This window comes from Pleurodeles waltl, chromosome 7 (assembly GCF_031143425.1).
Source record: "Pleurodeles waltl isolate 20211129_DDA chromosome 7, aPleWal1.hap1.20221129, whole genome shotgun sequence".
NCBI classification, from domain to species: domain Eukaryota; kingdom Metazoa; phylum Chordata; class Amphibia; order Caudata; family Salamandridae; genus Pleurodeles; species Pleurodeles waltl.
Window position 1 is genome coordinate 576948082 of NC_090446.1, and position 27927 is coordinate 576976008.

Here is a 27927-nt window from a genome sequence, read left to right on the forward strand (position 1 = left end):
TGCACAACATTTTAAGCTACGATCTATCCCCAGAGGATAGAAGAACCCAATTGGAAAGTTACTATAAACAGAAAGCACCGACTTCAACTCAATTCCAACACCATATATGAAGGATGTATTAAAATAATAGAAACAAAAACTTCAACAAGTCGAAAACCGAGCAGTTAAAGTACTTGTGCTAGGCATAAAAAAGAAGGCAATCATGATATTTACGTGGCACCCAACTGAACAGGGGGCAACTATTAAGTAGCTTTGCATGATCCACAAATCATACTGGCAGTCTGACCTCAACTGGTAATCAAAGTTGCCACAACAGACCAGCCTGCAACCTGATACTCATAGCATGGTGTACACCCTGAAATGCTATAAGGGTAACATCCTGTTAACACTAAGCTTGGAACACACCAAACACAGCATTGTGGGTATAACAGAACCACTACATATTCTAACAGGTGAAAACAAACGAAGAAGGTGGATGTCCCTTTTTGTTCAGCATCCCATTTAAGCACTGCATCTGCCACATTTTGTTCTTCTAAGTGAACTATCGTTAAGTGTGATGTGCGTGCCAAGATATGGGACACAATTCTCTGTGCCATAGAACTCAAGCTACACATCGCTGGTAACGCTGAAACCTGTCTGAGGTTATTTATGTTCCAAAACGTACTGGATGCGGTTTAGCAACTTGGGCCAGACTGTCCCTTTTGGACAACGGGGTACTATGCAAAAAAAAAAAGACTGCAATGTAGGCCAAAGTATTTATCAGTGACTGAGATCAATTCAAGTATTCCATACATTACTTTTTGTATTTGTTTTTAGACAAGCATACATGGTCGTCCTTTACTTAGCAGTGGGTTGAGCTAGTCGGAAAAAAATGAGCCTTCAGTATTGCAGTAAGACATACACTCCAGGGGAATGTACCGCTACTGACCTGGGTCCAATATCGATTCACAATAAGGAGTGTGGCATCATCTGTGGCCTGACGCTTCTCCAATTTCTCAATGCGCTCCCGTAGCTCATCCTCAAATGCCTGCCGCTGCTCCAGACGTTCTGCCAACTTCTTGTTCTTGAACTGAAGAACCTTGAGGTCCATCTCCTCCTACACACAATAATAGAAATTAAAAATAAAAACAAGTGAAGGACAACAAGCACACAGAAATAGAGAAATGAATCAACTCAACTAGCTCAGTAGATTTATATTTTATTCAGTCAGTAGGAGGCAAAATGGCTGGGAACAGTTCTTGAGTGTTGTGCGCGGTTCTGTACGAACTGCTGGTCTGATTTCCTAGCTGTACCTTCATTTCTTCCCGAGTACTTGTCACTTCTCCCTTCTGCCATGCTAAAGAGACAAACTGCCACAACTAGTGGCATGTGTTCATCATGGCAGAAGCCTAGGTATAGTTGTCAAGATCCTTCTGTCTGAATGACCCAGTTATTCAAAGGTCTATTCCTACTGTATTATGCACATTTCCAGAAAGAAAGTGCATATAACTTCCTTTCTGAAACATGCACCCAAAAGTAATAATGAGAGTGTAGTGAGAACATTGATTCCTTGTTATGGGGGCACTGTGAGATTGGCTGCCTAAACCACAGAACCTGAGAAAGCACTTTGACAAACACCAGCACAATGTTCAGCTGGGCACACTCTCAAAGTGATCTCCAAGGCACATAAACAGTAACAAAGAAAGTCCCTGCAGCTAGTAATCAAGCCATCTCTTTCTTGCTTCTTTCGTGTCTTTTTCACCAATGGCCCTTGTAGGAAGCTCTTTATATAGTGGCCTAATAGGAGGCACAGTGAGTAAAGAGTCCAGGAAAACCCAAAAGGAATTACAAAACACAAATGACACCCCAAATGCTCTCTTTTGTGGTAGTGTGGACAAGCATTAGGCATATCAGAGGGTAGTGCTAAGCATGTATTGCACACGCAAAGGCAGTAAGCGAGACATAATCAAAAATAAATTTGACACAAACTTATAAATATAACACGTACCAACAGCATCGGTATCTGGTAAGTACTTATTGAGTTATGACTTTTTACAGCTTGCAAACGTTGACAATGCAATTTTTGGGTGAGGTAATGTTATCCTATGGGGAAAAACCATGTGCTGCATTTGTGCACTTAACAGCGACTTACAGGACTGTTCTCCGGGACTTAAGGTGAGTATGGAGTAATGTCCAAGGCTACACCAACAGGTCACCCCTGGAGGCTCTGAGGCGTCCAGGTGCAGAGGAGTGTTACGGCGGCGGTGTCCCATTAACTTCAAGGGGGAACGGTCCAGTCAGGAAGAGGCTGTGGAAATGGGGAACCAGTCGGAGGAACCCATAGGGGGGCTTGACCCTTGGAGTCCTCTGGCATGTATGGACACCGTTAGTCCACTTCTGGCCCAGCCTGCAAGTGCAACACGCCTCCTGAATAACAGCCTGTGGGGTTCTAATGCAATGGTGTCTTTTGATCCAGTGCTCGAGTCATTTGCAGTTGGAGGGGGCCTGCAGAAGGAGGCTGCAGGCAGTGAGGCAGCAACTGGAAGTCCAGTCTAGCTAAATCAGCAAGAGGGGGTAAGGCTCACAAAGATCGGGGACGTGGGGACACCATTGGTTTTCTTTGCTTCGGGCCGGGGCGGCCTGGTGCAGAGGTGTCTTGAGGCATTGGATTTGTGCCACAGAGGCACTTGTGGTAGAGGAAGTTAGCACAAAGAGGCTGCAGGCGACAACTGAGAGTGCAGTCTTGGCAAACCCAAGCGTGGACTTAGCCTTGGAGGGTCTCAGGACACCCCTTGGCACCATCACTTTCCTCGGATTCCAGCTGTGGGGCAAGGGTGCAGAGACACTTTGAAGAGATATGTGGCAGAGGTAAGAGTCTTCCTCTTCGTATTGGTTTCTGCTGAAGAGGGGTAAACAGGACAGCTGTGCCACTCATGATATGGGTCTCACGGTCTCCGAAGTCCCTCAATATGCAGGTCGGTTTTCCTCGGCTTTGCTTCCCGGTCTGGACACAACAAGGCTTGGCTGCTGCAAGGGGTCCGATACACCAAGTATTACTTTTACTTTTTTGGGTGCCTGCGGCTGCAGGGGGGTAGCTCCTCTACTCCAACGGAGTTTCTTTGGTAACTGACAAAGCACTGGCAGCCCTGCGGGTTTCTTTGAGTCTGCACAGCGGCAGGACGAGTCAGTTGCTCCACGAGGATATGGGTGCAGCAGGCAGGCTAGCAGCAATGGCGCAAAGTTAGTAGTGCTCTTCAGTTCTCAGGTAAGCAGTCTTCTTTGTCCACCTCTTCTTTTGTGTCCATTGAAATTTGAGGTCCTGATATCAGGGGGGTTCCCCAACTACTCAATTTAGGGGTGTTAAGGGAAGAGAGAGGTAGCAGCCAATGGGTTACTTACCCTTGGGGTCACTACCCCCCTAGATGACCACCTCCTTTGGGAAGTGGACATCACCCTGTCCCAGAGTTCCTAATTACACCACACACAAGATAATGGGATTCCTAAGTTCATGTTCAATTCACGCTGGTCACCCTAGAAGTGTCTCCAGCCTGGAAGTGCAACACGCCTCCTGCATAACTAATTTTCCCCCATAGCCAGGAGCCAAATGGGCCCTGGTCAGGGGAGCGTTGATCTATCTGCATCCCCTCACCTCTGAGTGAAGCCAGATTTGCATAAAAAAGGCAGTGGCTTTGGAATGCTAATTTACAGTCAACCCGTTGGAAGGGGTGTATAACGCCCCATGCCGGAGCAGGCTTTGTTCCTGACTGCCCAAGAGCATGAGCTCTCAATCCTGGGGGATCAGGAACTAGTCTGTGGTGGCAGGCTGGTTAGAACCAGTCAACACTAGTAGCTAGTGGGTTTTCAGGGTCCTGTGTCCAGTGCGCTAGCAACACAGGTCCTCGAGAACGGGGGTCAGAACACTGTCTAAGGTGGCTGCACTGGATTGCAACAGTCAGTGATCACGCTAGGGGTAGGTAGGTATTCAGGGGGCACCTCTAAGGTGCCCTATGGGTGCATCATTAATAAATCCAACTCTGGAATCAGTGTGGGTGTATTAATACAAGGTGTTTGATACCAAACACCATAGGTTTCAGTGACCCTATTATGTAACTGGGGAACTTGTTTTGACCAGTGTCTGGTACATACCTTAAGATGGCTTCCCTGCTCACTAGTACTGTCAGTAATTGAACTGCCCAGCACAGGGGCATATCTGCTCATGCAGATACGTCCTCATGTGTAATATAATGCACCCTGCCTTAGGGCTGAAAGGCATGCTGAAGGAGTGACTTACAAATATTACACAGAGTGTTAGGGGATATGACACACAGGCTGTGTGTCACGTTATGTTTTCACTTTTTAGAGCACCTTGTCACATAGCCTGCAGTAGCACTCTGCATGAGTTTGGTGCTGGGTCCCTTAGAGTGACAAGTTATGCTGCAGCTCTTAGGGACCCTTCTTTAGTACCTATGTCCTAGGTAACAGAGGCACCACTTACTAGCCACTTACAGAGGTGCTAAAGGCCTGGTCACTTGGGGACCAAGTGACCAGTTGTCTTGTCTTTGGGGAAGGAACAGTGGCACCAGGGACGTGGTTGACTTCTAGCAGAAGTTGCTTCTCAGTCTAGCGACATATTGCTGTGATTGGGACAATGCTGCCCTACCCTAAACAGGGAAAGTATTTGGAGCTCCTGTGCCCTGCTAGGAACATTTGATGTAGCTACTACTGGGCTATGGGCAACAGAGTACAGCTGAAACTACAGTCTACATGGAAGGCATATTTATGGATGACCTAGCCTAAAGCGACAAAAAACTTCAGCTAAAGCTGACAAGAGCCAAAAGTCCAAAGACCACAAAAGAGAGCATGAGCAGTGAGTCTACCTTAAATGACTGCTCACAAGAATTACATATAAATCTTCTGCACAGTGCTTTACATAAAAATGGTAGTTCGTGCTAGGTCCAAAACCCAAGATGTAATGATTGTGCAAAGGACTCACACTGCATCAGATTCTGTGATGACCACCTAGCTTTAAGAAGTGTTGTTACTTCCCAGCATGCCTGTAGATATTGCATTTGAGCCCAAGAAGAACACTATAATGTCTATTTTCAAACAGTGAATTACAGTGCTGTAATCAGTGTGATGTTCTGGCTTAGCCAAGACCAAAAAGTCCTGAAGGACTGAACGGACAGAGTGCCCTTCATGACAGAACCTGACTGTCGAGGCTGTAGTGCTTGGTAAACATGTGCAGTGATGTCCATGTCACAGTATGACAGATGCCAAGGAAAGGAACTCTGCGAGCTAACACAGTGGCTGTAGCTTTGGCTCTGGTGAATTGAGCATGCAAGGCCTCAGGGGGTTGCTTCTTGCCAATGTGCAGCATATTTAAATTTTTAATACAAATCATCATGAGATTGTGCTTTTCTGAGCCGACCATCCACCTAGTGTTTTTCAATACAATCAATGTAGAACGATAATGCTCTTTTTGGGTCCAGTCGCTGGAGACTTTACTTTTCTTTGGAAGGCGGATCAAAGGTCAGCAGTATGGTCTGGCCGACATGGAAGGGTGTCTCCTCTTTCGGCAGAAAAAAAACACTTATACTCAGAATTATTTTGTCTGACAAGAATGTGGTGTATGGAGGATGCACGATAGTGCCTGCAGTCTAACCTACAGAGGGTCAGTAGAAAGTCAGGTATTTTTTTTAGGGCACAAGGCGTAAAGGGCAGTTATGAAAAGGCTTGAAAGGCGAGTATATTAAGATTGTTCATAACAGATTCAAAACTCACTGGGGCACAATGAAGGGTTTTGGAGGGAACAAATGAGGCAGACCTTTTAAGAATTGAGTCACAACAGGTGTATTAACTACAAGAACGCTGGTGTAGCCAAAGGATACCCTTTAACTGTGCCCAAAGCAAAGCCTAGCCAATGAAGGAACAAATAACAAAACCTCTGATAGAGGTGCAAAAAAGGTGATGAACCTTTTTGGTAGTACACCAAGCCACAAATTTGTCCCAACAGCAGGTGTATACCGTCTTGGTTGAATAATTCCTAGCTGCCAGAATGATATTACAAACTTTAGCAAGGAGGTTGAAAACTGTCAACTGCTGTTGCTCAATCTCCAAGCATGAAGGTAGAGTGCCTAGGTTTGGGTGCAAGACCCTGTCCTGCTGCAGTGACAGTATATTCTCCCGAGAGGGCAGCCTGATCAGAGGACAGATATTCATGCTCAGCAGTTTGAGATACTAGACTCTCCTTGCCCAATCCAAAATCACTAAAATGACTTGGGCCTGGTCCTCCTGGTTTTCTTGGCAGTAGTGGTATTGTCGAAAAGACATACAGGAGGCCGGAGCGCCACTCGAGACAAAAGGTACCTCTGAGTGAGAGTCGCCTTAAAACCTCAAGCATGCAGAAGGGCCGACCTGGCACATTCTTGGTGGTGGCAAATAGGTCTAACCAAGTTTCTCTCTGATCTCTGAAGAGGCCTTGTACCACCTCCGGATGGAGCCGTTATTCATGATCCACTAAGCATTGACAGCAGAGTTCATCCTCTTTGGTGTTCAGAGAGTCAGTCAGATGTTGAACCACCAGGGAAACGCCCTTACACTCCAGGGATGTCCAGGGGGCAGAGCCTCTTGACACCTGGTCCATAACCCCACCCCGCTTGTGGCAATACCACATGGTGGTGGTGATGTCTGAACACCTGACCCAGCTTTCCCTTGATAGAAGGAAGAAAGGCTTTAAATGCCAGTCAGCTTGCTCTCAGCTCCAATATGTTTATGTGGAGCTGAGACTGGAGGCCAGAGTCCACTGAGCTCTACCCCTCCCAGACTGCCCTCCCAGCCCAGGAGTGGCACATCTGTCAATAGAGTCAGCTCTGGGCAGGGAAGAGAGAGGGTTCTGCTGCTGTCTTTTGAAGTTCCCTCTAATGTCTGGACCAGGTGGGAACTACTTCCCTGCTGCTGCGCCCAATGGGATTTCAAGTGCCACTGCAGAGCACGCATATGCCGGGGGCATGAGGTACCAGAAGGATGAGGAGTCTATTAGGCCCAGAAGCCTCAGAGCCAGTCTCACCAAAATCCAGGAAGGAGGCTGAAACATCAGAATCACAGCCTGAATAACCTGGACTTGCCTTCTGGGGGATAGGCCCGAAACTGCACTGTATCCATAACAGCTGTGATTAAAGAGAGCATCTGAGAGGGAGTGGGATGTGACTTCAGCACGTTTATAGTGAACCCCAGGAAATGCAGGAGGCCCACCATAGTCTGGGGGTGGGAGACAACTGCCTAGGGTGGCCCACCATCAACAGCCAATCGTCAAGCTAGGGGCAAGACTGGAACCCCTGATCTCTGCAGGTGTATTGCAACAACCACCGTCACACCTTGGTGAACAGCCGAGGGGCACTGGTGAAGACAAAAGGGAGCACAGTGAACTGATGTGTTTGTGGCCTACTGTGAACCGCTGGCAGGGACTTTAAATAGGCAGGACGGGATTGTGAAATTAGGCATTCTGCACTACAATCCAGTCTCCACGGTCTAGCGCAGATAGAACCTGGGCTAACGTAAGCAGCTTGAATTTCTAATTCTTCAGGAAAAAACCGAGAGGGTACAGAACCCGAGCTAAAATGAGCATCTTGAATTTCTCCTTCTTCGGGAAGAAACAGAGGGTACAGTTCTAAAATAAGGCAGAGGCCTCTGTACTTCTTGGGCATCAGAAAGTAGTGGGAATAGCAACTAAAACCTACTTCTGATGCTGGCACCCTCTCGATGGCTCCTTGGCCAAAACAGCCTGAACTTCCCGATTGAGCAGGGAGAGGTCGTTCTCCATTAGCTGGTCTGGGGGTGGTGGCATGGGTGGCGGGGTTTCTAGCAGAGGGATGGACTAACCATGCTGAGCAATTTGCAGTACCCACTTCTCTGATGTCATGGACTGCCAGAGGGACAGGTGATGACAAATCCTACTACCAGCAGGGAACAAATAATAGTAAAAAGGCACACTAAAGTGGTTTTAAGGCTGTGGCTGCCAGGGATGATGGAGGACCTGGTGGACCTCTGTGTGGGCCACAAGGCTTGTGGGAACAGCAACCATGAAAGGACTGGAGAGGCTGTTGGCTTTGCTGGTTGGGCAGGAACGGACACAGCTGGTAGCCTCTACCATAGCCACAGAAGGGATGAAAGGCAGAATGGGGTTGGCATGGGGAGGCCCCAGGACCTGGCAGTGGCTCAGCTGTCCTTAAAGTGCTCTACTGCTCAATCTGCCTGGTCTCCAAAGAGATAGGTGCCATTGAGGGGCATGTTCAAAAGGGATGCCTGAACATCCTCTGAAAAGCCAGTCGATCTCAGCCAGGCAGGGCATCTGAGTGGCACTGACAACGCAATCGCTCTGCCTAGCGAGTAGTCATATCCAGTGTGCAGCGAATGGTGAACACTGCTGCATCTCTTCCATCAGCAATAGTCTGTGACAGTATGACTTGGACCTCCTCCGAGACCATGGGCAGCACTTGCCCAACTGAATGCCAAACAGTGTGGGTGTATCGGCCCATAAGGCATGCGAAGTTCACTAACCGCAGTGCAAAGTTGGCAGAAGAAAACATCCTCAAGCCAAAGGTGTCCAGTCTATTGAATTCCCTTATCCAGTGATGGGGTAGTGAACATGCCAGGATTGACTCTGGTTGTGGAGACCTGTACAATCAGACTCTCCAGGGTGGGTTCCTGTGTGAGGAAAGGTGCTTCCCCAGGAGTGGGGCGATAGCAGCGTGAGATTGTTCTATGCACAGGCACCCATGCAAGGCTTGGCCTAAGCCGCAAATAGGTCATCATTGGAAGCTTCATTACGAAGGAGAAGAGGTTCTGAGGGGGTGAATCCTAATTGAAGCACCTGTCTATACATTTGTCTAGACTACCGCCAAGGGCAGCGCGAGGTCCAGGGCCTCAACCAGCGGACTCGCATGTCACCTGGAACAATTTCACCTGGATTCTACCTTCCTGTTATGAGGCCAACACACTGTCTTACCTGAACCTTCACACATATACGGGTCACTAGTTTGTACATTATAAGGTTCTGGTGGTAATCTCAGCTCACCAGGCTGTAACCGGTACCACTAAAAGAGCTGCACATTGACACTATGAAGAGTATAGGTTCCGCTGTAGAGCTCGTAACCAAGCCCGATGTGCAGCAATAAGCAGGCCTGTACAAAAAAAAAAAAACAGGTGCCATTCATGTGTAATCGCACCTGGTAATAAGCAGCTGCCATCAAGTTTGTATCCTCATTCATTTTTGGCAGGTCAAACATGCAGGCATTCAAAGGGGGAAATGTCTGGTAAATACAAGAGAGTGGGCTAAGCACCAGTATCTGCATGTTAACCCCTATTTTATTTTCTCAAAGCAAGATTCCCCCCCTCCCCCGCTCCCCCCCCACATTCTGGAGGATAAGAAGATGGCCAGGTTCCGAATATCAGACATTCAACAGCTGGATTTCTGTACAATAACATCAACAAGCTTCTTATAAGGTTCTAGAGACAGGAAGGAAGTATCAAGCATGTTATCGTGAAGTCCCTGGCACTCCTGACGTCCTACGCTGTTAGCAATTTTAATTTTTGTTTTTAAGTCTTGTCTTTCTGCACTATGTAGAATTTGGATGTACCTAGTTAACTTTTATTATTGTTCTGGATTGTTTTTTTAGTGAACCACTGTTCAAACCTCTTTAGTTTTAACTGCATCAACACCATTGCCAAGGGCATGGGATTGTGCAGAGGAATGATGTGTGAAAGGCGGGCTGTGTGTATTCACCTTACTAAAATATTTCCCTTGACGCATTAGGACCCTGCTTGTTGCTGTGTCAGCTCTATACTCACTGTGACAGATAGCTTCACACATAAGGAGAAGTGAGGTTTTTTTTTATGTGAAGCCAAGCCCCAGTCTCTTAAACTATTGCCACTACTTGCTGTGTAGTTCACTACACTAAGGGCCATATATACAAACACATTTTCCCATAGACACAGAATGGGTAAAACCCTTTGATACATTTGGCCCCAAGAGCTTAACAGCTTGTGAGCAGTGCATTATTTGCAATGATTGCATTCCAGCCAATTGCAACAACAAAGCACATTATGCACTGTAACAACAAGTACATACTATGGGCACTTATATAGTAGAGAGACATTATTCCCTGCTTTTCCCAAATTCTCAAGCCCACAACAACCTACAGTGAAATAATCCTATACCTCTTTGCTTGCTGGGGGCAACTGGGTGTGAAGGGAGTAGTGTAATTTATGAGGCCCTTTAATATGCTAGAATGGCGCTGCCTCCTAATGATCAACTGGCAGGTTCTCCTGTTGCTGGAAATATGCAGAATTTGTGAACTTAACCAAGCCTAATATATCATGCATAGCCCTGTGATTGCACAATCAAGTGCAGTATTAGAGATACTGAGTATGAGTAATTGAGTTTACACTCTTACTCTAGCTGAGATTTTCCAAATACTATTTTGATCCTTTCTAACAACTACATTTTCCATATTCTCTTCCTAGCAAGTGCTCATCCACCACGTTTTAGAACAGAAGATTCTCCTGATCTCCCTCTGCCCCTTCACTCAACAACCTCACCAGGCTCACTACAAGCCACATGACACAGTATCCCATTACATAGTCACACTTACCGTGGAAGAAATGCCTCCTAATCGGATAGGCTCGATCAGTGTTGTGGTGGTCTTCTCTTCACGGTTGGCTTTCTTCTCGGAGGGTCCAGAGCCACTATCCCCAGCGGCCCGCTTACTCCCTGGGCCTGACATGGCGGACCTCAATGTAAGGAGACTTGCTCTAAGTGAGAAAGGATCCACCTGCAGAAAAATTACTCTACAATGTTTGGTGGCTCAATCTCCACAAAGTTCCTCCACCTGCAGAGACTGGAGAATAATCACAAACTTGATCAAGAGGAAAAAAACAACTATGACCAACCATAAATGCCCAAACCCATTTTACATCCCTTATACTTAATATTATACTTGCTCGATGTAAATCTTCATTTATATCAACTAAAGATTTCCTCCACCAATTGTGAAAGCATGAGGTCTATTCAGGAAGGGGCTGCTGTGCCCATTTCTGAGGCCAGTCTCACTTCCTCGGGCTATACTCCACTAGTAGCAGCAGCAGTATACTACTTTGCATATTCTTCAGGCTACCAGCTGCCATACTTTTAAAGTTTTGTCAGGGCCACAGATGTTTCTGTTAATGTGGATGGGAGAAACTGCAATGGAGCATGCACAATTAGACAGGAAAAGTGTGTGATGCCCATCAAAGAACAACCATTCTAGTAAGAAGAAGGATACCACCATGGAAGGAAAAATCTGCAAGCCTGCGGAAACAATATCAGAGCCTCTATGCTAATACACACTAAAAGGAAAGCACTGAATGCCAGGTGCTCCAAGTCCAGTGAGGCCAAGGATTTGGGAGGGAGGTAGGGTCCCAGGATCTCCCAGCCACTGTCCCACCCAAAGCCCAAGTCCCATGTGGTGCTGCCACACAGGATTTACAAGACCGTCATTGCAAGTCAGGCTCTTATGATCACAGGGGCACCTAGTCCAATAACAGGGATAAAACCGATGACAAAAGTAAATATTGCACATACAAGGATAAAAGGTGTGGCCCTCTATAACATCTTGCCTCTGATAGGCAAGTGTTTTGACAGAAGGGAGATTTAGATTTTTTAACAACACAGCAACGAAACAACCAGATAAGTTGATCTTAAACATTGACTGAAATCATGTTCAGCTGAAATAATTGAATAAAGCAAGATGTTGAGCTTCCTAAAACACTATTTTAATAGTTGTACTGCAGACGAAAACAAAATCTTGGGGAAATTAAATGTCAGGTGAGGTAGTACAGCCTGTGCTGCATGGGTCTCTTCCATAAACCAAGAAGTTACAAGGGGAATAATCACTGGGCGAGTCAACAGGTCTTGCTTTTGGGACCTGTTGGGTTTGCCAATGGTTCTCGCAATGCTGTACAGCTTCCCCTATGAGATTCAGAATGGCTTTTAATACTAAAAAAAAAGCACCAAGCAGCAGACTGCATCATTTTGTAGACTGCGCACCAAGTATGGGTGAGCCTAGCCCAGGGATGTGGAATTCCTATCGCCCGACGCCCGGGTCAAGGGCAACAAGTTTTTATGTTTACTTTGTCCTTGGGACAAGTAGGCCCAACCATCTGCAGCACAAACCCTTTGGCTGCCTGTTTATAGAGAGTGGAACTCTCTGCAGTTGAGGTAATGTGTTTCCAAAAGATAATGCTGTTCGAACTTGTATTTATGGTTCATTATTTGAAAGCCTTCATTATTAGGGTGAGTGCTGTAAATAAATGTTTTAAGGTCACACTTCACTACTGACGTTGGTTCCAGTACAACAAAAAAAACGTGTATACACATGTTTGAAAAGTTTAGGCTATGAGGCTAAGTATAATGCTCCCAGAATGCTCTCTGATTAGATGCAAATGAAGTGTCATTTAGTAAAATGTGTTGATGCATGCTAGTATTTCCCAAAAATATTTCTAATGGAAAATCAGTGTAACCATTTTCAAAATGAATATGGGAAGCATGAAAATAAACAAACACTGACAAAGCCAACTGGTCTGACATATTTTTATAAGTCTTTTAGTTTCATCAATGCGTGTCTTGTTTTGACATGGCTTTTGTAACAGTTTATTGTTGTGGGAGCTACCAGGCCCTCAGCATTGTAACAAACACTGGCAAAAAAAAACCCCAACATTTTTGAACTCTAAAAGCACACGTTGCCACCAGTGGCATAACAAAGGCCCCGCAGCCGCCCTCCAGGGGGCCCCTTCAGCACAGCACCTGCCCTGAGTGAGTCTGGAGAGGGGGCTTCTCCATGTTCTTTGCAAAGGGGCACCCTCCAGTTTCGTTACGTCACTGATTGCCGCTGTAGTTCCTGACACTGAACAAAACTACTTTGTGTGCCAATATGCTCCTTGTGGAAGAGCAGAATGCGATCACTCACAGTAAAGCCAGCGGAAAGAGAGAGAAATAGAAGTTTAATAAAAACAAAATGTCTTTGTTAACACCAGACCTAATTAGGGACCAAGACCCACATGTAGGTAGCTTTTTGCATGTTGCAAACAGCGACTTTCGCTGTTTGCGACGTGCAAAAAGCACATTGCGATGCACAAACCCAGTTTTGCGATTCAGTAACTTGGTTACCGAATCGCAAAACGGGTTTGCGACTCGCAATTAGGAAGGGGTGTTCCCTTCCTAATTGCGACTGGCAGTGCAATGTAGGATTGTTTTGTGACCGCGAACGCGGGCGCAAACCAATCGCAGTTTGCACCCATTTCAAATGGGTGCTAACACTTTCGCAAAAGGGAAGGGGTCCCCATGGGACCCCTTCTCCATTGTGAATGTCACTGTAAACATTTTTTCAGAGCAGGCAGTGGTCCTGTGGACCACTGCCTGCTCTGAAAAAACTAAACGAAAACGTTTCATTTTTCGTTTTTGTAATGCATCTCGTTTTCCTTTAAGGAAGCAGTCACAGACATGGTGGTCTGCTGTCTCCAGCAGGCCACCAACCCTGTGAGGGCCGCTATTCGCAAGGGGGTTGCAAATTGCGACCCACCTCATGATTATTCACTAGGTGGGCATTTGCGAAGCCCTTGCGAATCACAGATAGTGTCAGGGACACCATCCTACATTCGGATTTGCGACTCACAAATTGCGAGTCGCAAATCTGAACCTACCTACATGTGGCCCCAAATTCTTAAAGAAAGTCACAAAAGTGCACCCATGGTATATGTCGTACCCCTATAAAATATTTGTGAACTGTATTTTAGCATGGGTAAATACGCATGTGTAGATTTGCTCATGTGAAAATCTATTGAGCATTTGCAAGTTCATTTTCCCTCCGGCCACTTTCTTCCCAACCCTGGAAGAAGTTCTAATTCTGCCATTGTCAGGAGTAAATGTCCAACCTATCTTATTATGGGAAAATATTAGAGAGAAGCTGGTGAAAATCTTTAAAACATGCAGGTTAGTAGGTTTGCAGACTCAAAGGCATTCCAGCCCTGGAACTATTGCTTACTGCTTCCTCCAGCCCCAGTATGCAGATCTGCAGAAAGGTGGCAAAATAAGGAAATTGCTACAGTAGGGATTGAAACTGCAAGTATTCAAGCCCTACTATGGTAGTAGCCCTGGCAAAATCAGAGAGGCTATTATCAGAGCTCTTACATAATGAGATTGCTGCCATAATTTATCGCCACACTACATGGCACCAAAGGGACAAGTAGATCTTTTTACAGGACAAGTAGATTTGAGAAGCAACCTGTCCCCTGGACAAGTAGATATTTTAATAAATTCCACACCCCTGCTAGCCAGCGACGGGGTGCTTTTTATGCCTGTTTGCTGATCCTAGTTGGATTGGTGTTACGCTATTAATTCTGTTTGACCAATGACTTTGTGTTTCACCGCTGCGCATATTAGTTGCTCAATGTTCACCAGTAGCACATTACATGTTGTATTCAGTTTAGCTGCCTATTGGCTTTAACATGGCATTAGACATTACATTTGGTATTTAGGTTAGCTGCCTATTGGCTTTAACATGGAGTTAGACATTGCAGTTGAGACATTGCAGATGAGCTGTGTTTTTCCACATGGTAGACCAAGCTGTGTTTTTCAAATTGAATTCACACGAACCCTAACGTGATAAGAGAGCGTATATTTGGTGTTTTCCTTTCTGCTCAGCCTTGGGAAGAGGAGGGGCCTATGAGATCTGGCCAATCTCCAATGGCTTGTTTTATTTTCCCAAGTCTGAGAGGAAGGGGTAATGGTGGCCCTGTGGCAACTGCAGGGAGAGATCTTCCAGGACTTCAGTCAGGAGCAGACGTCAGCTGCCTGATTCCCATTTGGGTGGAAAGTCTCTTTCTCGCAGTTGAACCGGAGTCATCAACTTGAAGATAGGAGAAGGATGACAAGCAGTGATAGGCCCTACGGTGATGCAATTTTGACCTATTCTTTGCTTTGAAGTTATGCTATAATACAATCACATGTATTTGCTGTGTACAATGCAACTGAGAAGTACTTTGATATATTTTGCTTTCATTGCTGTGACTACTTTTAAACGTGTGCTTCCAATTTACTAATCTCGTCTTTCAGGAACCTCGTGGTGAAATAATAATAATAAATGTCTTCTTTAAACTAAGAAGTGCATTCCAGAGAAGTTTTGTAAGCGCAGTCATAAGATAAGAGAAGGAAAGCAAAACAATTGGTAAAAATAAAATATTTTTTTTTAAAAGTATTGCAGATGGGCGGAAGCAATATACAGAAGGGGAAGCAAGAGAAGGGGGAGCATGGGGTGGGGACAACACTAAAGGTGTGTAAGCAACAGGACAGGGTGTGCAAACCAATATGGAGCATGAAAGCAACATGGAGGGCGCAGGGAAGAAACAGAGCGGCAGGAGCAACAGAGGAACATGTGGAGAACAAATGAACAAGAGTGCATGCAGGACAGAGGAGAGAAGCACAGGGGTGTAAAAGCATTGCAGGGGAGAAATAATAATACAACGGCAGTGGGGATGCACACAGACAGCCAACGCGATGTAGGTGGAGATGTTCATGAGGCAGGCATCATGAAAACACATGCATTCTTGTGGCGTGCTTAAACAAAAGGAAAAAAGTACACTTGGAGACAGAGCAGTTGAAGGACACAAGTATTGGTTCCATGCTCCCATGGGGAGACAAACCCAAGAAGAGGCAGTGAAGCCCACACGTACCAATGAAGTAGAAGCATGCAAATGAGAGCAACAGTGAAGTCAACCAATGATAAGTAAAGGATAGTATATAAGCCCACTGTAAGCTAACAAAATGTTTCACAACAGACAGTGCATTTGCTGTCTTAGGTGAAACCTACAAAAGAAAGATAGGGCAGTTACAAGATGAAGGCTAACGAGAAATTTAGAAAGCCTTTATGAAAAGGGTCACATTTTAGAGAATATAGGACTATATGTAAACAATGTAGTAAGAAATGGCAGGGACAATCATCAAATTTATCCTGAACCACAGAGAGCAACAATAAAGATGCTGTAGGTTTGATGCACCTTTGTCTTATTGTGCAACATCACTGTTACATCATATTAGTTTTCCTATTTTGCTACAGAAATAAAATACAGCTGCATTTGTTATGAGCCTCTGTGCCTTACATATTTCTGAATAAAACATATAAATGTACAACAAACAGAAAGAGGAGAAAGCTAGGGCGGCTAAGTACAGCAGCTATATGGGTAGACGCCCTGGTTGGTAAGACTTCTGTGGCTAAAACAAGGATATAATGTAACTAAGATGTGTAAAATATCAGCTTTGCATAAAAGAGGAGTGAACAGTCATTGTAGGGTGTTATTAAAAAAAATATGCACGTCAAGTGTCAGAGGCGGAGCACCAAATAAGTGTTCATGGGGAGCTACCAAGCCAACTGTGGTTTAAATTAGTACATGGGGTTGAATACTGAAACGTAATCTTAAGGACCAAGTGACAGGGATACTGTTCAGTGGTAATCGAGATGTCATCAGCATTTGCAGAGCACATTCTACCACCATCTTCCACAGTAGCACTTTCTCGCTGTGGGTGCCCATTCTGAATAATTTTTTGATTTCCATTCAGCGGTTATCTGTGGTTTTCAGAGACCTGTTAATTGTCCAGTTGAGCAATTGTTTGTGTTGGCTAGTATGGAAGGAAAAATGAGTTGGATATTGCTAAAGATGTCAGTAGTTTGTCAGTTATGAGTCTGGATGTGGAGCTACAAAACTGTCATTTTTTTATTGCACTCTGTGGTTAGTTGACCATTGCTCACCCTAATCAACCGCCTCCAAATAAATAAGTTACCTTATAATTGCTTTAAAATTAGACAGGGAAAACACTGGAAATGCTGAGAAGTCTGATTCACACATCTACACCGCCAGTCACAAATGAATGGCATTACATACCACGATTATAGCACTACCTGAAAATGAGGTGCCACAGCAGTTGCAAAAGTTTAAAGAGCTCCTAGTACAAACAACTGTGGAAAGGAAGAACAGATCTAGCACTGCCCCTAAAATTGAGAACTCATGCAAAGCTCCTCCCAAAAACCTGGAGCTGAACATTAGTCCGCAACTTTGGATAGACCATTTCACTACTCTATACCAAGGAGACAGCAATACTCCACTGCAAGGATCTAATGACCTACTAGTACAAAATCAGGTGATGCAGGGGGAGGTAACTCCAACTTAAAAAAAGACAACCCAATCAGTTAAAAACCAAGGGAATATAGACCCAAAGCATATTAAGATTGAACAAGAAGCATCCAATCAGTGCACTCCAGGCAACGCCCAGACAATGCCAGTATCCATAATTCAGGGTAAGCCTTGGGCTGCGAAGCAACTGCAAGAATTTAGTGAAAAGGAAGTTGCTCAAATTATTCTGGCACAAAGATCCGATAAGGCAGCGTCTACCATAATCACCTGGCATAATGGTTATCAATACTAACCCATTCCTGTAATAACATCTGGTCCTTAGAGGAAATTTCCTCATCATGGACAAAGTCAACAATTGTGCCCTTCCATAAAAAAGGCCCTAGGGACCTTGCATCCAACTATAGGCTGATTTCATTGCTTGTGGGTGTGGGCAAAATCTTCAGTAAACTGGTGCTATCCCGTTTGGACCAGTGATTAGTGGAAAGAGACTTAATATCATCATTTGAAGCAGGCTTCAGGAAGGGGCCAGAGTACAGTAGACCAACTCTTCAGGTTGAACTTAATCTGCTCAAAATAAGTTTACTTAAAGTCTCTGCTGTACCTAGTGTTTGTTGATCTTCAAACAGCCTTTGGCAGCGTTGATCATCCAATATTGAGGCAAATTCTGATGGAAATGAGAGTCCTAGAAAAGATCTTGAAACTACTAATTGCATTGCACCCTGGCAATAACACCAGGGTCAGATATAGCACCAGAGATGAATATACAACAGAGATTCAGATTCAGCGAGGTGTCAAACAAGGTTGCATCCTTGCACCAACTCTTTTTATTTGCTATATAAACTACACTGTTAAAACCTCGAAGGACCTTAATCTCAATGTGCCCAAATTAAGTAATGAAAGCATACCCATACTGCTTTTTGCTGATGAAGCGGTGCTGTTATCTAGAACAGAGATATCGATGCACCTTTTGATGAAAGGGTATGAGTCTTTCTGTACCTCCAGAAAATTGACAGTCAATGTTGCATAAACAAAATACATGATTCTCAACCAAAAACAGAATCTGCAAGCTACTTTTAAGGTTAATGATAAACCCCATGATCAGGTATCTACTTATGACTATCTGGGCAGTCGCATGGATGGAAAACTTTCTTGGTCCCTGCAATTATTTAAAAGTAATACCTCCTTGGCCCAACAAGCAGGTGTGGTGCTAAGATTTGCAAAATCCTGCGGCAACCACTCCATGAGGTCAGCCTTGCTGGCTTACAAAATGAAAATAAGGGCAGCAACTATATATGGCGCTGAGATCTGGGGATTCAAGAAGGCCCCTGTGATACAAACCACCAAACATAATTTCATAAAACGATTGTGTTACATCTGGGTCGTGGAACACCAATAGATGCAGTGAGAATCAAACTGCATAGAGGAAAAACTGAAAACTGCATTGCACTGGCACCAATAAAATATTGGTTTTGCATGTGGTCCAAGGCAAAACTTGCTCCATACAGAGCAACGTTAATAGACTTTATGAAGTTACGAAACCATCACAAGTTCCCATGGTTCACCCATCAATAATCAACCAGGCCCCCGGCTAAAACACAATTTGTCATTTAATCAAGAGCACAATCCTGTCACCTTTATTGATGACATTTATCCAGTGGAAAAAAGATCTCTATTTAAAATTCCATCTGGGAGTGCTGCCAGTAGCCACAGTGTAGGACGATGACTCTGTATATACTATCTCAAAGTGAGAGATAATGTGCACGGAGTCCAAGGGTTCCCCTTAGAGGCAAGATAGTGTCAAAATCACATAATTCTAATGCTCTAATTTGGGGTAGTGTGGTCGAGCAGTAGACTCATCAGAGGGTAGTGTTAAGCATTTGTTGTACACACCCAGGCAATAAATGAGGAACACACACTCAAAGAATTAACTCCAGGCCAATAGTTTTTACATAGAAAAATATATTTTCTTAATTTATTTTTAGAATCACAAGTTCAAGATTTGAAGTAGATAGATAAAATGCAAGGTACTCCACACAGGTAAGTTAGGTACTTTGAATTAGAGCATTAACATATACAGTTTTAGTTAAAATGGCTGTAAAGAAATGGCTCCCTGCTGCAGTTACCCCCCACTTTTTGCCGGATACTGATGCTGACTTGACTGCGAAGTGTGCTGGGACCCTGCTAACCAGGCCTCAGCACCAGTGTTCTTTCACCTAAAATGTACCGTTGTCTCCACAATTGGCACAACCCTGGCACCCAGGTAAGTCCCTTGTAACTGGTACCCCTGGTACCAAGGGCCCTGATGCCAGGGAAGGTCTCTAAGGGCTGCAGCATGTCTTATGCCACCCTAGGGACCCCCCACTCAGCACAGACACACTGCTTGCCAGCTTGTGTGTGCTGGTGGGGAGAAAATGACTAAGTCGACATGGCACTCCCCTCAGGGTGCCATGCCAACCTCACACTGCCTGTGGCATAGGTAAGTCAACCCTCTAGCAGGCCTTACAGCCCTAAGGCATGGTGCACTATACCACAGGTGAGGGCATAGGTGCATGAGCACTATGCCCCTACAGTGTCTAAACAAAACCTTAGACATTGTAAGTGCAGGGTAGCCATAAGAGTATATGGTCTGGGAGTCTGTTAAAAACGAACTCCACAGCTCCATAATGGCTACACTGAAAACTGGGAAGTTTGGTATCAAACTTCTCAGAATAATAAACCCACACTGATGCCAGTGTTGGATTTATAAAAAAATGCACACAGAGTGCATCTTAGAGATGCCCCCTGTATTTTACCCAATTGTTCAGTGCAGGACTGACTGGTCTGTGCCAGCCTGCTGCTGAGAGACGAGTTTCTGACCCCATGGTGGTGAGGGCCTTTGTGCTCTCTGAGGACAGAAACAAAAGCCTGCTCTGGGTGGAGGTGCTTCACACCTCCCCCCTGCAGGAACTCTAACACCTAGCAGTGAGCCTCAAAGGCTCAGGCTTCGTGTTACAATGCCCCAGGGCACTCCAGATAGTGGAGATGCCCGCCCCCTGGACACAGCCCCCACTTTTGGCGGCAAGTCCAGAGGAGATAATGAGAAAAACAAGGAGGAGTCACTGGCCAGTCAGGACAACCCCTAAGGTGTCCTGAGCTGAGGTGACTGACTTTTAGAAATCCTCCATCTTGATTTTGGAGGATTCCCCCAATAGGATTAGGGATGTGCCCCCCTCCCCTCAGGGAGGAGGCACAAAGAGGGTGTAGCCACCCTCAAGTACAGTAGCCATTGGCTACTGCCCTCCCAGACCTAAACACACCCCTAAATTCAGTATTTAGGGGCACCCCAGAACCTAGGAAACTAGATTCCTGCAACCTAAGAAGAAGAGGACTGCTGAACTGAAAAACCCTGCAGAGAAGACGGAGACACCAACTGCTTTGGCCCCAGCTCTACCGACCTGTCTCCCCCCTTCTAAAGACACTGCTCCAGCGACGCTCTCCCCAGGGACCAGCGACCTCTGAATCCTCAGAGGACTGCCCTGCTCTAGAAGGGCCAAGAACTCCAGAGGACAGCGGCCCTGTTCACCAAAGACTGCAACTTTGAAACATAGCAGCAACTTTGAAACAACTTGCGTTTCCCGCCGGAAGCGTGAGACTTGACACTCTGCACCCGACACCCCCGGCTCGACTTGTGGAGAACAATCACTTCAGGGAGGACTCCCCGTCGACTGCGAGACCGTGAGTAGCCAGAGTTGCCCCCACAGCGACGCCTGCAGAGGGAATCCTGAGGCTCCCCCTGACCGCGACTGCCTGCTCCTCAGATCGGAAGGATCCGAACTCCAATGCAGGAGTGACCCCCAGGAGGCCCTCTCCCTTGCCCAGGTGGTGGCTACCCCGAGGAGCCCCCCCCCTTGCCTGCATCGCTGAAGAGACCCCTTGGTCTCCCATTGAAACCTATTGAAACCCGACGCGTGTTTGCACACTGCACCCGGCCGCCCCGTGCTGCTGAGGGTGTACTTTCTGTGCTGACTTGTGTCCCCCCCCCGGTGCCCTACAAAACCCCCCTGGTCTGCCCTCCGAAGACGCGGGTGCTTACCTGCTGGCAGACTGGAACCGGGGCACCCCCTTCTCCATTGAAGCCTATGCGTTTTGGGCACCACTTTGACCTCTGCACCTGACCGGCCCTGAGCTGCTGGTGTGGTAACTTTGGGGTTCAGGGGTGTGGAATTTATTAAAATATCTACTTGTCCAGGGGACAGGTTGCTTCTCAAATCTACTTGTCCTGTAAAAAGATCTACTTGTCCCTTTGGTGCCATGTAGTGTGGCGATAAATTATGGCAGCAATCTCATTATGTAAGAGCTCTGATAATAGCCTCTCCGATTATGCCAGGGCTACTACCATAGTAGGGCTTGAATACTTGCAGTTTCAATCCCTACTGTAGCAATTTCCTTATTTTGCCACCTTTCTGCAGATCTGCATACTGGGGCTGGAGGAAGCAGTAAGCAATAGTTCCAGGGCTGGAATGCCTTTGAGTCTGCAAACCTACTAACCTGCATGTTTTAAAGATTTTCACCAGCCTCTCTCTAATATTTTCCCATAATAAGATAGGTTGGACATTTACTCCTGACAATGGCAGAATTAGAACTTCTTCCAGGGTTGGGAAGAAAGTGGCCGGAGGGAAAATGAACTTGCAAATGCTCAATAGATTTTCACATGAGCAAATCTACACATGCGTATTTACCCATGCTAAAATACAGTTCACAAATATTTTATAGGGGTACGACATATACCATGGGTGCACTTTTGTGACTTTCTTTAAGAATTTGGGGCCACATGTAGGTAGGTTCAGATTTGCGACCCGTAAATTGCGAGTCAGAGCGACTCGCAATTTGTGAGTCGCAAATCCGAATGTAGGATGGTGTCCCTGACACTATCTGTGATTCGCAAGGGCTTCGCAAATGCCCACCTAGTGAATAATCATGAGGTGGGTCGCAATTTGCAACCCCCTTGCGAATAGCGGCCCTCACAGGGTTGGTGGCCTGCTGGAGACAGCAGACCACCATGTCTGTGACTGCTTCCTTAAAGGAAAACGAGATGCATTACAAAAACGAAAAATGAAACGTTTTCGTTTAATTTTTTCAGAGCAGGCAGTGGTCCACAGGACCACTGCCTGCTCTGAAAAAATGTTTACAGTGACATTCACAATGGAGAAGGGGTCCCATGGGGACCCCTTCCCTTTTGCGAAAGTGTTAGCACCCATTTGAAATGGGTGCAAACTGCGATTGGTTTGCGCCCGCGGTCACAAAACAATCCTACATTGCACTGCGAGTCGCAATTAGGAAGGGAACACCCCTTCCTAATTGCGAGTCACAAACCCGTTTTGCGATTCGGTAACCAAGTTACTGAATCGCAAAACTGGGTTTGTGCATCGCAATGTGCTTTTTGCATGTCGCAAACAGCGAAAGTCGCTGTTTGCAACATGCAAAAAGCTACCTACATGTGGGTCTTGGTCCCTAATTAGGTCTGGTGTTAACAAAGACATTTTGTTTTTATTAAACTTCTATTTCTCTCTCTTTCCGCTGGCTTTACTGTGAGTGATCGCATTCTGCTCTTCCACAAGGAGCATATTGGCACACAAAGTAGTTTTGTTCAGTGTCAGGAACTACAGCGGCAATCAGTGACGTAACGAAACTGGAGGGTGCCCTTTGCAAAGAACATGGAGAAGCCCCCTCTCCAGACTCACTCAGGGCAGGTGCTGTGCTGAAGGGGCCCCCTGGAGGGCGGCTGCGGGGCCTTTGTTATGCCACTGGTGGCAACGTGTGCTTTTAGAGTTCAAAATTTTTTTATTTTTTTTTTGCCAGTGTTTGTTACAATGTTGAGGGCCTGGTAGCTCCCACAACAATAAAGTGTTACAAAAGCCATGTCAAAACAAGACACGCATTGATGAAACTAAAAGACTTATAAAAATATGTCAGACCAGTTGGCTTTGTCAGTGTTTGTTTATTTTCATGCTTCCCATATTCATTTTGAAAATGGTTACACTGATTTTCCATTAGAAATATTTTTGGGAAATATTAGCATGCATCAACACATTTTACTAAATGACACTTCATTTGCATCTAATCAGAGAGCATTCTGGGAGCATTATACTTAGCCTCATAGCCTAAACTTTTCAAACATGTGTATACACGTTTTTTTTGGTTGTACTGGAACCAACGTCAGTAGTGAAGTGTGACCTTAAAACATTTATTTACAGCACTCACCCTAATAATGAAGGCTTTCAAATAATGAACCATAAATACAAGTTCGAACAGCATTATCTTTTGGAAACACATTACCTCAACTGCAGAGAGTTCCACTCTCTATAAACAGGCAGCCAAAGGGTTTGTGCTGCAGATGGTTGGGCCTACTTGTCCCAAGGACAAAGTAAACATAAAAACTTGTTGCCCTTGACCCCAAACAAGATGTCCCGATAGTGGGCTACCTTGGACCCAAACTTGAACCCTGAACCCCGTAGGTGGTTTACTTACCTGCAAAAACTAACAAACACTTACCTCCCCCAGTAACTGTTGAAAATTGCACTAAGTGTCTAGTTTTAAAATAGCCATATGTGATTTATGTGAAAACTGTATATGCTATTTTGCTAATTCAAAGTTCCTAAAGTACCTACCTGCAATACCTTTCATTTGAAGTATTACATGTAAATCTTGAACCTGTGATTCTTAAAATAAACTAAGAAAATATATTTTTCTATACAAAAACCTATTGGCCTGGAATTGTCTTTGAGTGTGTGTTCCTCATTTATTGCCTGTGTGTGTACAACAAATGCTTAACACTACTCCTTTGATAAGCCTACTGCTCGACCATACTACCACAAAATAGAGCATTAGTATTATCTCTTTTTGCCACTATCTTACCTCTAAGGGGGACCCTTGGACTCTGTGCATACTATTCCTTACTTTGAAATAGTGCATACAGAGCCAACTTCCTACAATGGCAATAAGCTATTTTAAAAGTGGACACACTGCAAAAATCAACAGTTCCTGGGGGAGGTAAGTAATGGTTAGTTTGTCAGGTAAGTAAAACATTTACAAGTCTTAGTTCCTGGGCATAGACAGCCCACCGTTGGGGGTTCAAGGCAAGCCCAAAGTTACCACACCAGCAGCTCAGGGCCGGTCCGGTGCAGAGGTCAAAGAGGTGCCCAAAACACATAGGCACCTATGAAGAACAGTGGTGCTCCGGTTCCAGTCTGCCAGCAGGTAAGTACCCACGTCCCCAGAGGGCAGACCAAGGGGGTTTTGTAGAGCACTGGGGGGGATGGGGGGGGGACACAAGTAGGCACACAAAACACACCCTCGGCGGCACAGGGGCGGCTGGGTGCAGTGTGCAAAGCAGGTGTCGAGTTTTGAATAGGATTCTATGGAGGGACCCGGGGGTCACTCCAGCGGTGCAGGCAGGGCGTATGGGGGCTTCTCAGGCCAGCCACCGACTGGGCTAGGCAGAGGGTCACCTGGGGGTCACTCCTGCACTGAGGTTCGGTTCTTTCTAGTCCTGGGGGCTGCTGGTGCAACGCTTGGTCCAGGCGTCGGGTTCCTTGTTACAGGCAGTCACGGAAAGGGGGATCCTTTGGATTCTCTCTGTATGCGTCACTGTGGGGGGCCAGGGGGGTCGTCTCGGGCCACTCACGAGGTCGCAGTCGCCTGGGAGTCCTCCCAGTGGTGTTGGTTATCTGGAGTTCGAGCCGGGAGAGTTGGGCGCAGAGGGTGAAGTCTCACACTTCCGGCAGGAAGAGTGAGGTCTTTAAAAGTTGCAAGAAAGTTGCTAAGTTGTTGCTGTTGTTGAGCAGATCCACTGCTCATGGGAGTTTCTTGGTCCTTTGGTTCAGGGCAGTCCTCTGAGGCTTCTTCTTGGTTGAGGTTGCAGGAATCTTATATCCTGGGTTCTGGGGTGCCCCTAAATACTCAATTTAGGGATGAGTTTAGGTCTGAGGGGCAGTAGCAAATGGCTACTGTCCTTGAGGGTGGCTACACCATCCTTGTGCTTCCTCCCTGAGGGGAGGGGGGCACATCCCTATTGGGGGAATCCTCCAAAATCAAGATGTAGGATTTCTAAAGGCAGGGGTCACCCCAGCTCAGGACACCTTAGGGGCTGTCCTGACTGGTGGGTGATTCCTCCTTGTTTTTCTCATTATCTCCTCCAGCCTTGCCGCCAAAATTGGGGGCAGTGGCGGGAGGGGCGGGCATCTCCACTAGCTGAGATGCCCTGTGGCACTGTAACAAAAGGGGTGACCCTTTGAGGCTCACCACCAGGTGTTACAGTTCCTGCAGGGGGAGGTGAGAAGCACCTCCACCCAGTACAAGCTTTGTTCCTGGCCACAGAGTGACAAAGGCACTCTCCCCATGTGGCCAGCAACTCGTCTGGTTGTGGCAGGCTGGCAGAAACTGGCCGGCCTAACACTAGAAGTCGGATTGGTATTCAGGGGGCATCTCTAAGATGCCCTCTGGGTGCATTTTACGATTTCCACACTGGCATCAGTGTGCATTTATTGTGCTGAGAAGTTTGATACCAAACTTCCCAGATTTCAGTGTGGAACTGTGGAGTTTGTGTTTGACAAACTCCCAGACCATATACTCTTATGGCTACCCTGCACTTACAATATCTAAGGTTTTGCTTTGACACTGTACTCATGCACATATGCCCTCATCTGTGGTATAGTGCACCCTGCCTTAGGGCTGTAAGGCCTGCTAGAGTGGTGACTTACCTATGCCACAGGCAGTGTGAGGTTGGCATGGTATTCTGAGGGGAGTGCCATGTCGACTTAAGTCATTTTCTCCCCACCAGCACACGCAAGCTGTGAGGCAGTGTGCATGTTCTAAGTGAGTGGTCCCCAGGGTGGCATAAGACATGCTGCAGCCCTTAGAGACCTTCCCTGGCATCAGGGCCCTTGGTACCAGGGGTACCAGTTACAAGGGACTTAACTGAGTGCCAGGGCTAAGCCAATTGTGGAAGCAAAGGTACAGTTTAGGGAAAGAACACTGGTGCTGGGGCCTGGTTAGCAGGGTCCCAGCACACTTTCAATCATAACTTGGCATCAGCAAAAGGTCAGGGGGTAATCATGCCAAGGAGGCATTTCCTTACACACAGTAACCAAGAGGTGTTTATCAAAATTCTGGGAAAGTGTTAGATTGTTTCCCTTGTGTTTTGGGTGGTCGAGAAACATTATTCCACTTTCTTTTGATATGTCTTTTTACGCTTTGTCCTCGTAAGCAGTATTTATGCTCAATGTTCCAAAGGTACAACATCAGAAAGTGCACAGTGGCTCAAGCCCTGTGCAAGCGATCTGAAAGAGACATTGTGATGGCTGTTTCTTCCTATATTTTTGTTGCATGAAAACAACAACAAAAAAGAATCAACCACTGTACATAGACATATAATGTTAACCATGTTGCAATGGGAAAGTTGCAACTTCTACCATGTTTAATAAATGTTCCTGAGCCTGGCTTGGCATCCGGCAAAGTCAATGGTGATACAGTGACCTTTCTGCTGCTTGAATACTTAATTTTGTCATATATTTTACAAAACCAATAGCAGGGCCTCAAGAACTTTCGTAATTTCCTTTATAGAAACAGTACAATAGATTAATGCTGGATATGGCTAAGCATCACTAGAAGGCTGCCTCGTGGACGAGCTCCACTACCGTTTTAATGTACTGACGTTTGGGGGGTGACTTGCAATTTGTCTGTCAAAACTTCTCTGTCCATGGTTTGCTCTAAATGTTAAGATAGGGTTACCAACTGGAACTTTGGTGGTTGACGCTGGGTACATGGCTAGTGAATGGGCAAATCCTTATTAATACACTGACATTTGCTGTTGACCTACTACTGCTTGGGGGAAGTGCACTTGTACTATAGGTTGGTACCACCTTGGAATACCTTAGAAACTGCACTTTTCCTTAACGGTTTAAGCGGCAATACTTTTTGCACTTTATGTCTATCATACTGCAGATCGCAGGTTATTTATACTCTTTACTGTACGGTATTTGTTGTAAGCTAAGGCAGGGTTACCAACTTGAACATCGGCGGTTGCTGTATGGCGTATGTCTATTGAATGGGTGAATCTTTAGAAATGTATTAATACACTATGACAGCTCCTGTTGGCTTAACACTGGTCGGGAGACGTGCACTAATACTCTAGGTTGGAGCACCTTGGAATATCTCCTAGTTGCACTTTCCTTTACAAGTTTTTAGTGCCAATAGTTTACGCATTTAATGTTTAGTACACCGCAGGTCAGCTACACTTTTTACTATGAGCTAGGCTCAATATCCTTGCACTACTATTGACCTCCGTACCATCCAATCAGTGTTGTCTCGATATAAGCCTTCTTATGTCGAGTTGCAAGTCTTTTTAAGTTGTTTAAAAGGCGATTGTCTATTTTGCTGGTTTTAGACCATATCGACTTATCAACTTGAGGTAATTTCCTGAAACAACTTTTTTTAACATGATGTTTTAAATGTAAATTGTATATACAATTAATTGTTATGGCCGGTTTGGCCGAAACAATAAAGATTTGATTTTTATTTGTTTACTTTTTAGACATCATCTATAGCCAGAAATGTCACAATGCAATGTTGTACCTACGACGAAGTGGTATGTTTAGGCAAACTTTTTCTGAACCGTCCTAAAATGATTTGGTTCAGGAGGTGCAGCTGAGTTGACAGCCCTTTGACAGCTATATGATGATGTTATAAGGCGGG

At 45.6% G+C, this 27927-nt stretch overlaps 1 protein-coding gene across 4 annotated transcripts in view; it reads right to left on the minus strand.

The window, feature by feature from the left end:
• Positions 1 to 27927, minus strand: part of RNF40 (ring finger protein 40) — a 239402-nt gene that overhangs the window by 209821 nt on the left and 1654 nt on the right. For 2 of the 4 annotated variants that reach the window (XM_069244386.1, XM_069244388.1), the window contains exons 2-3: positions 10629 to 10808; positions 929 to 1096 (exon numbers count right to left, since the gene is read on the minus strand). In XM_069244386.1, coding sequence (XP_069100487.1) covers positions 929 to 1096; positions 10629 to 10760 — 300 coding nt within the window. In that variant the 5' untranslated portion in view covers positions 10761 to 10808. Of the gene's footprint in view, positions 1 to 928; positions 1097 to 10628; positions 10875 to 27927 lie in introns of all 4 variants that reach the window. The other 2 variants (XM_069244385.1, XM_069244387.1) reach the window with 1 other exon arrangement.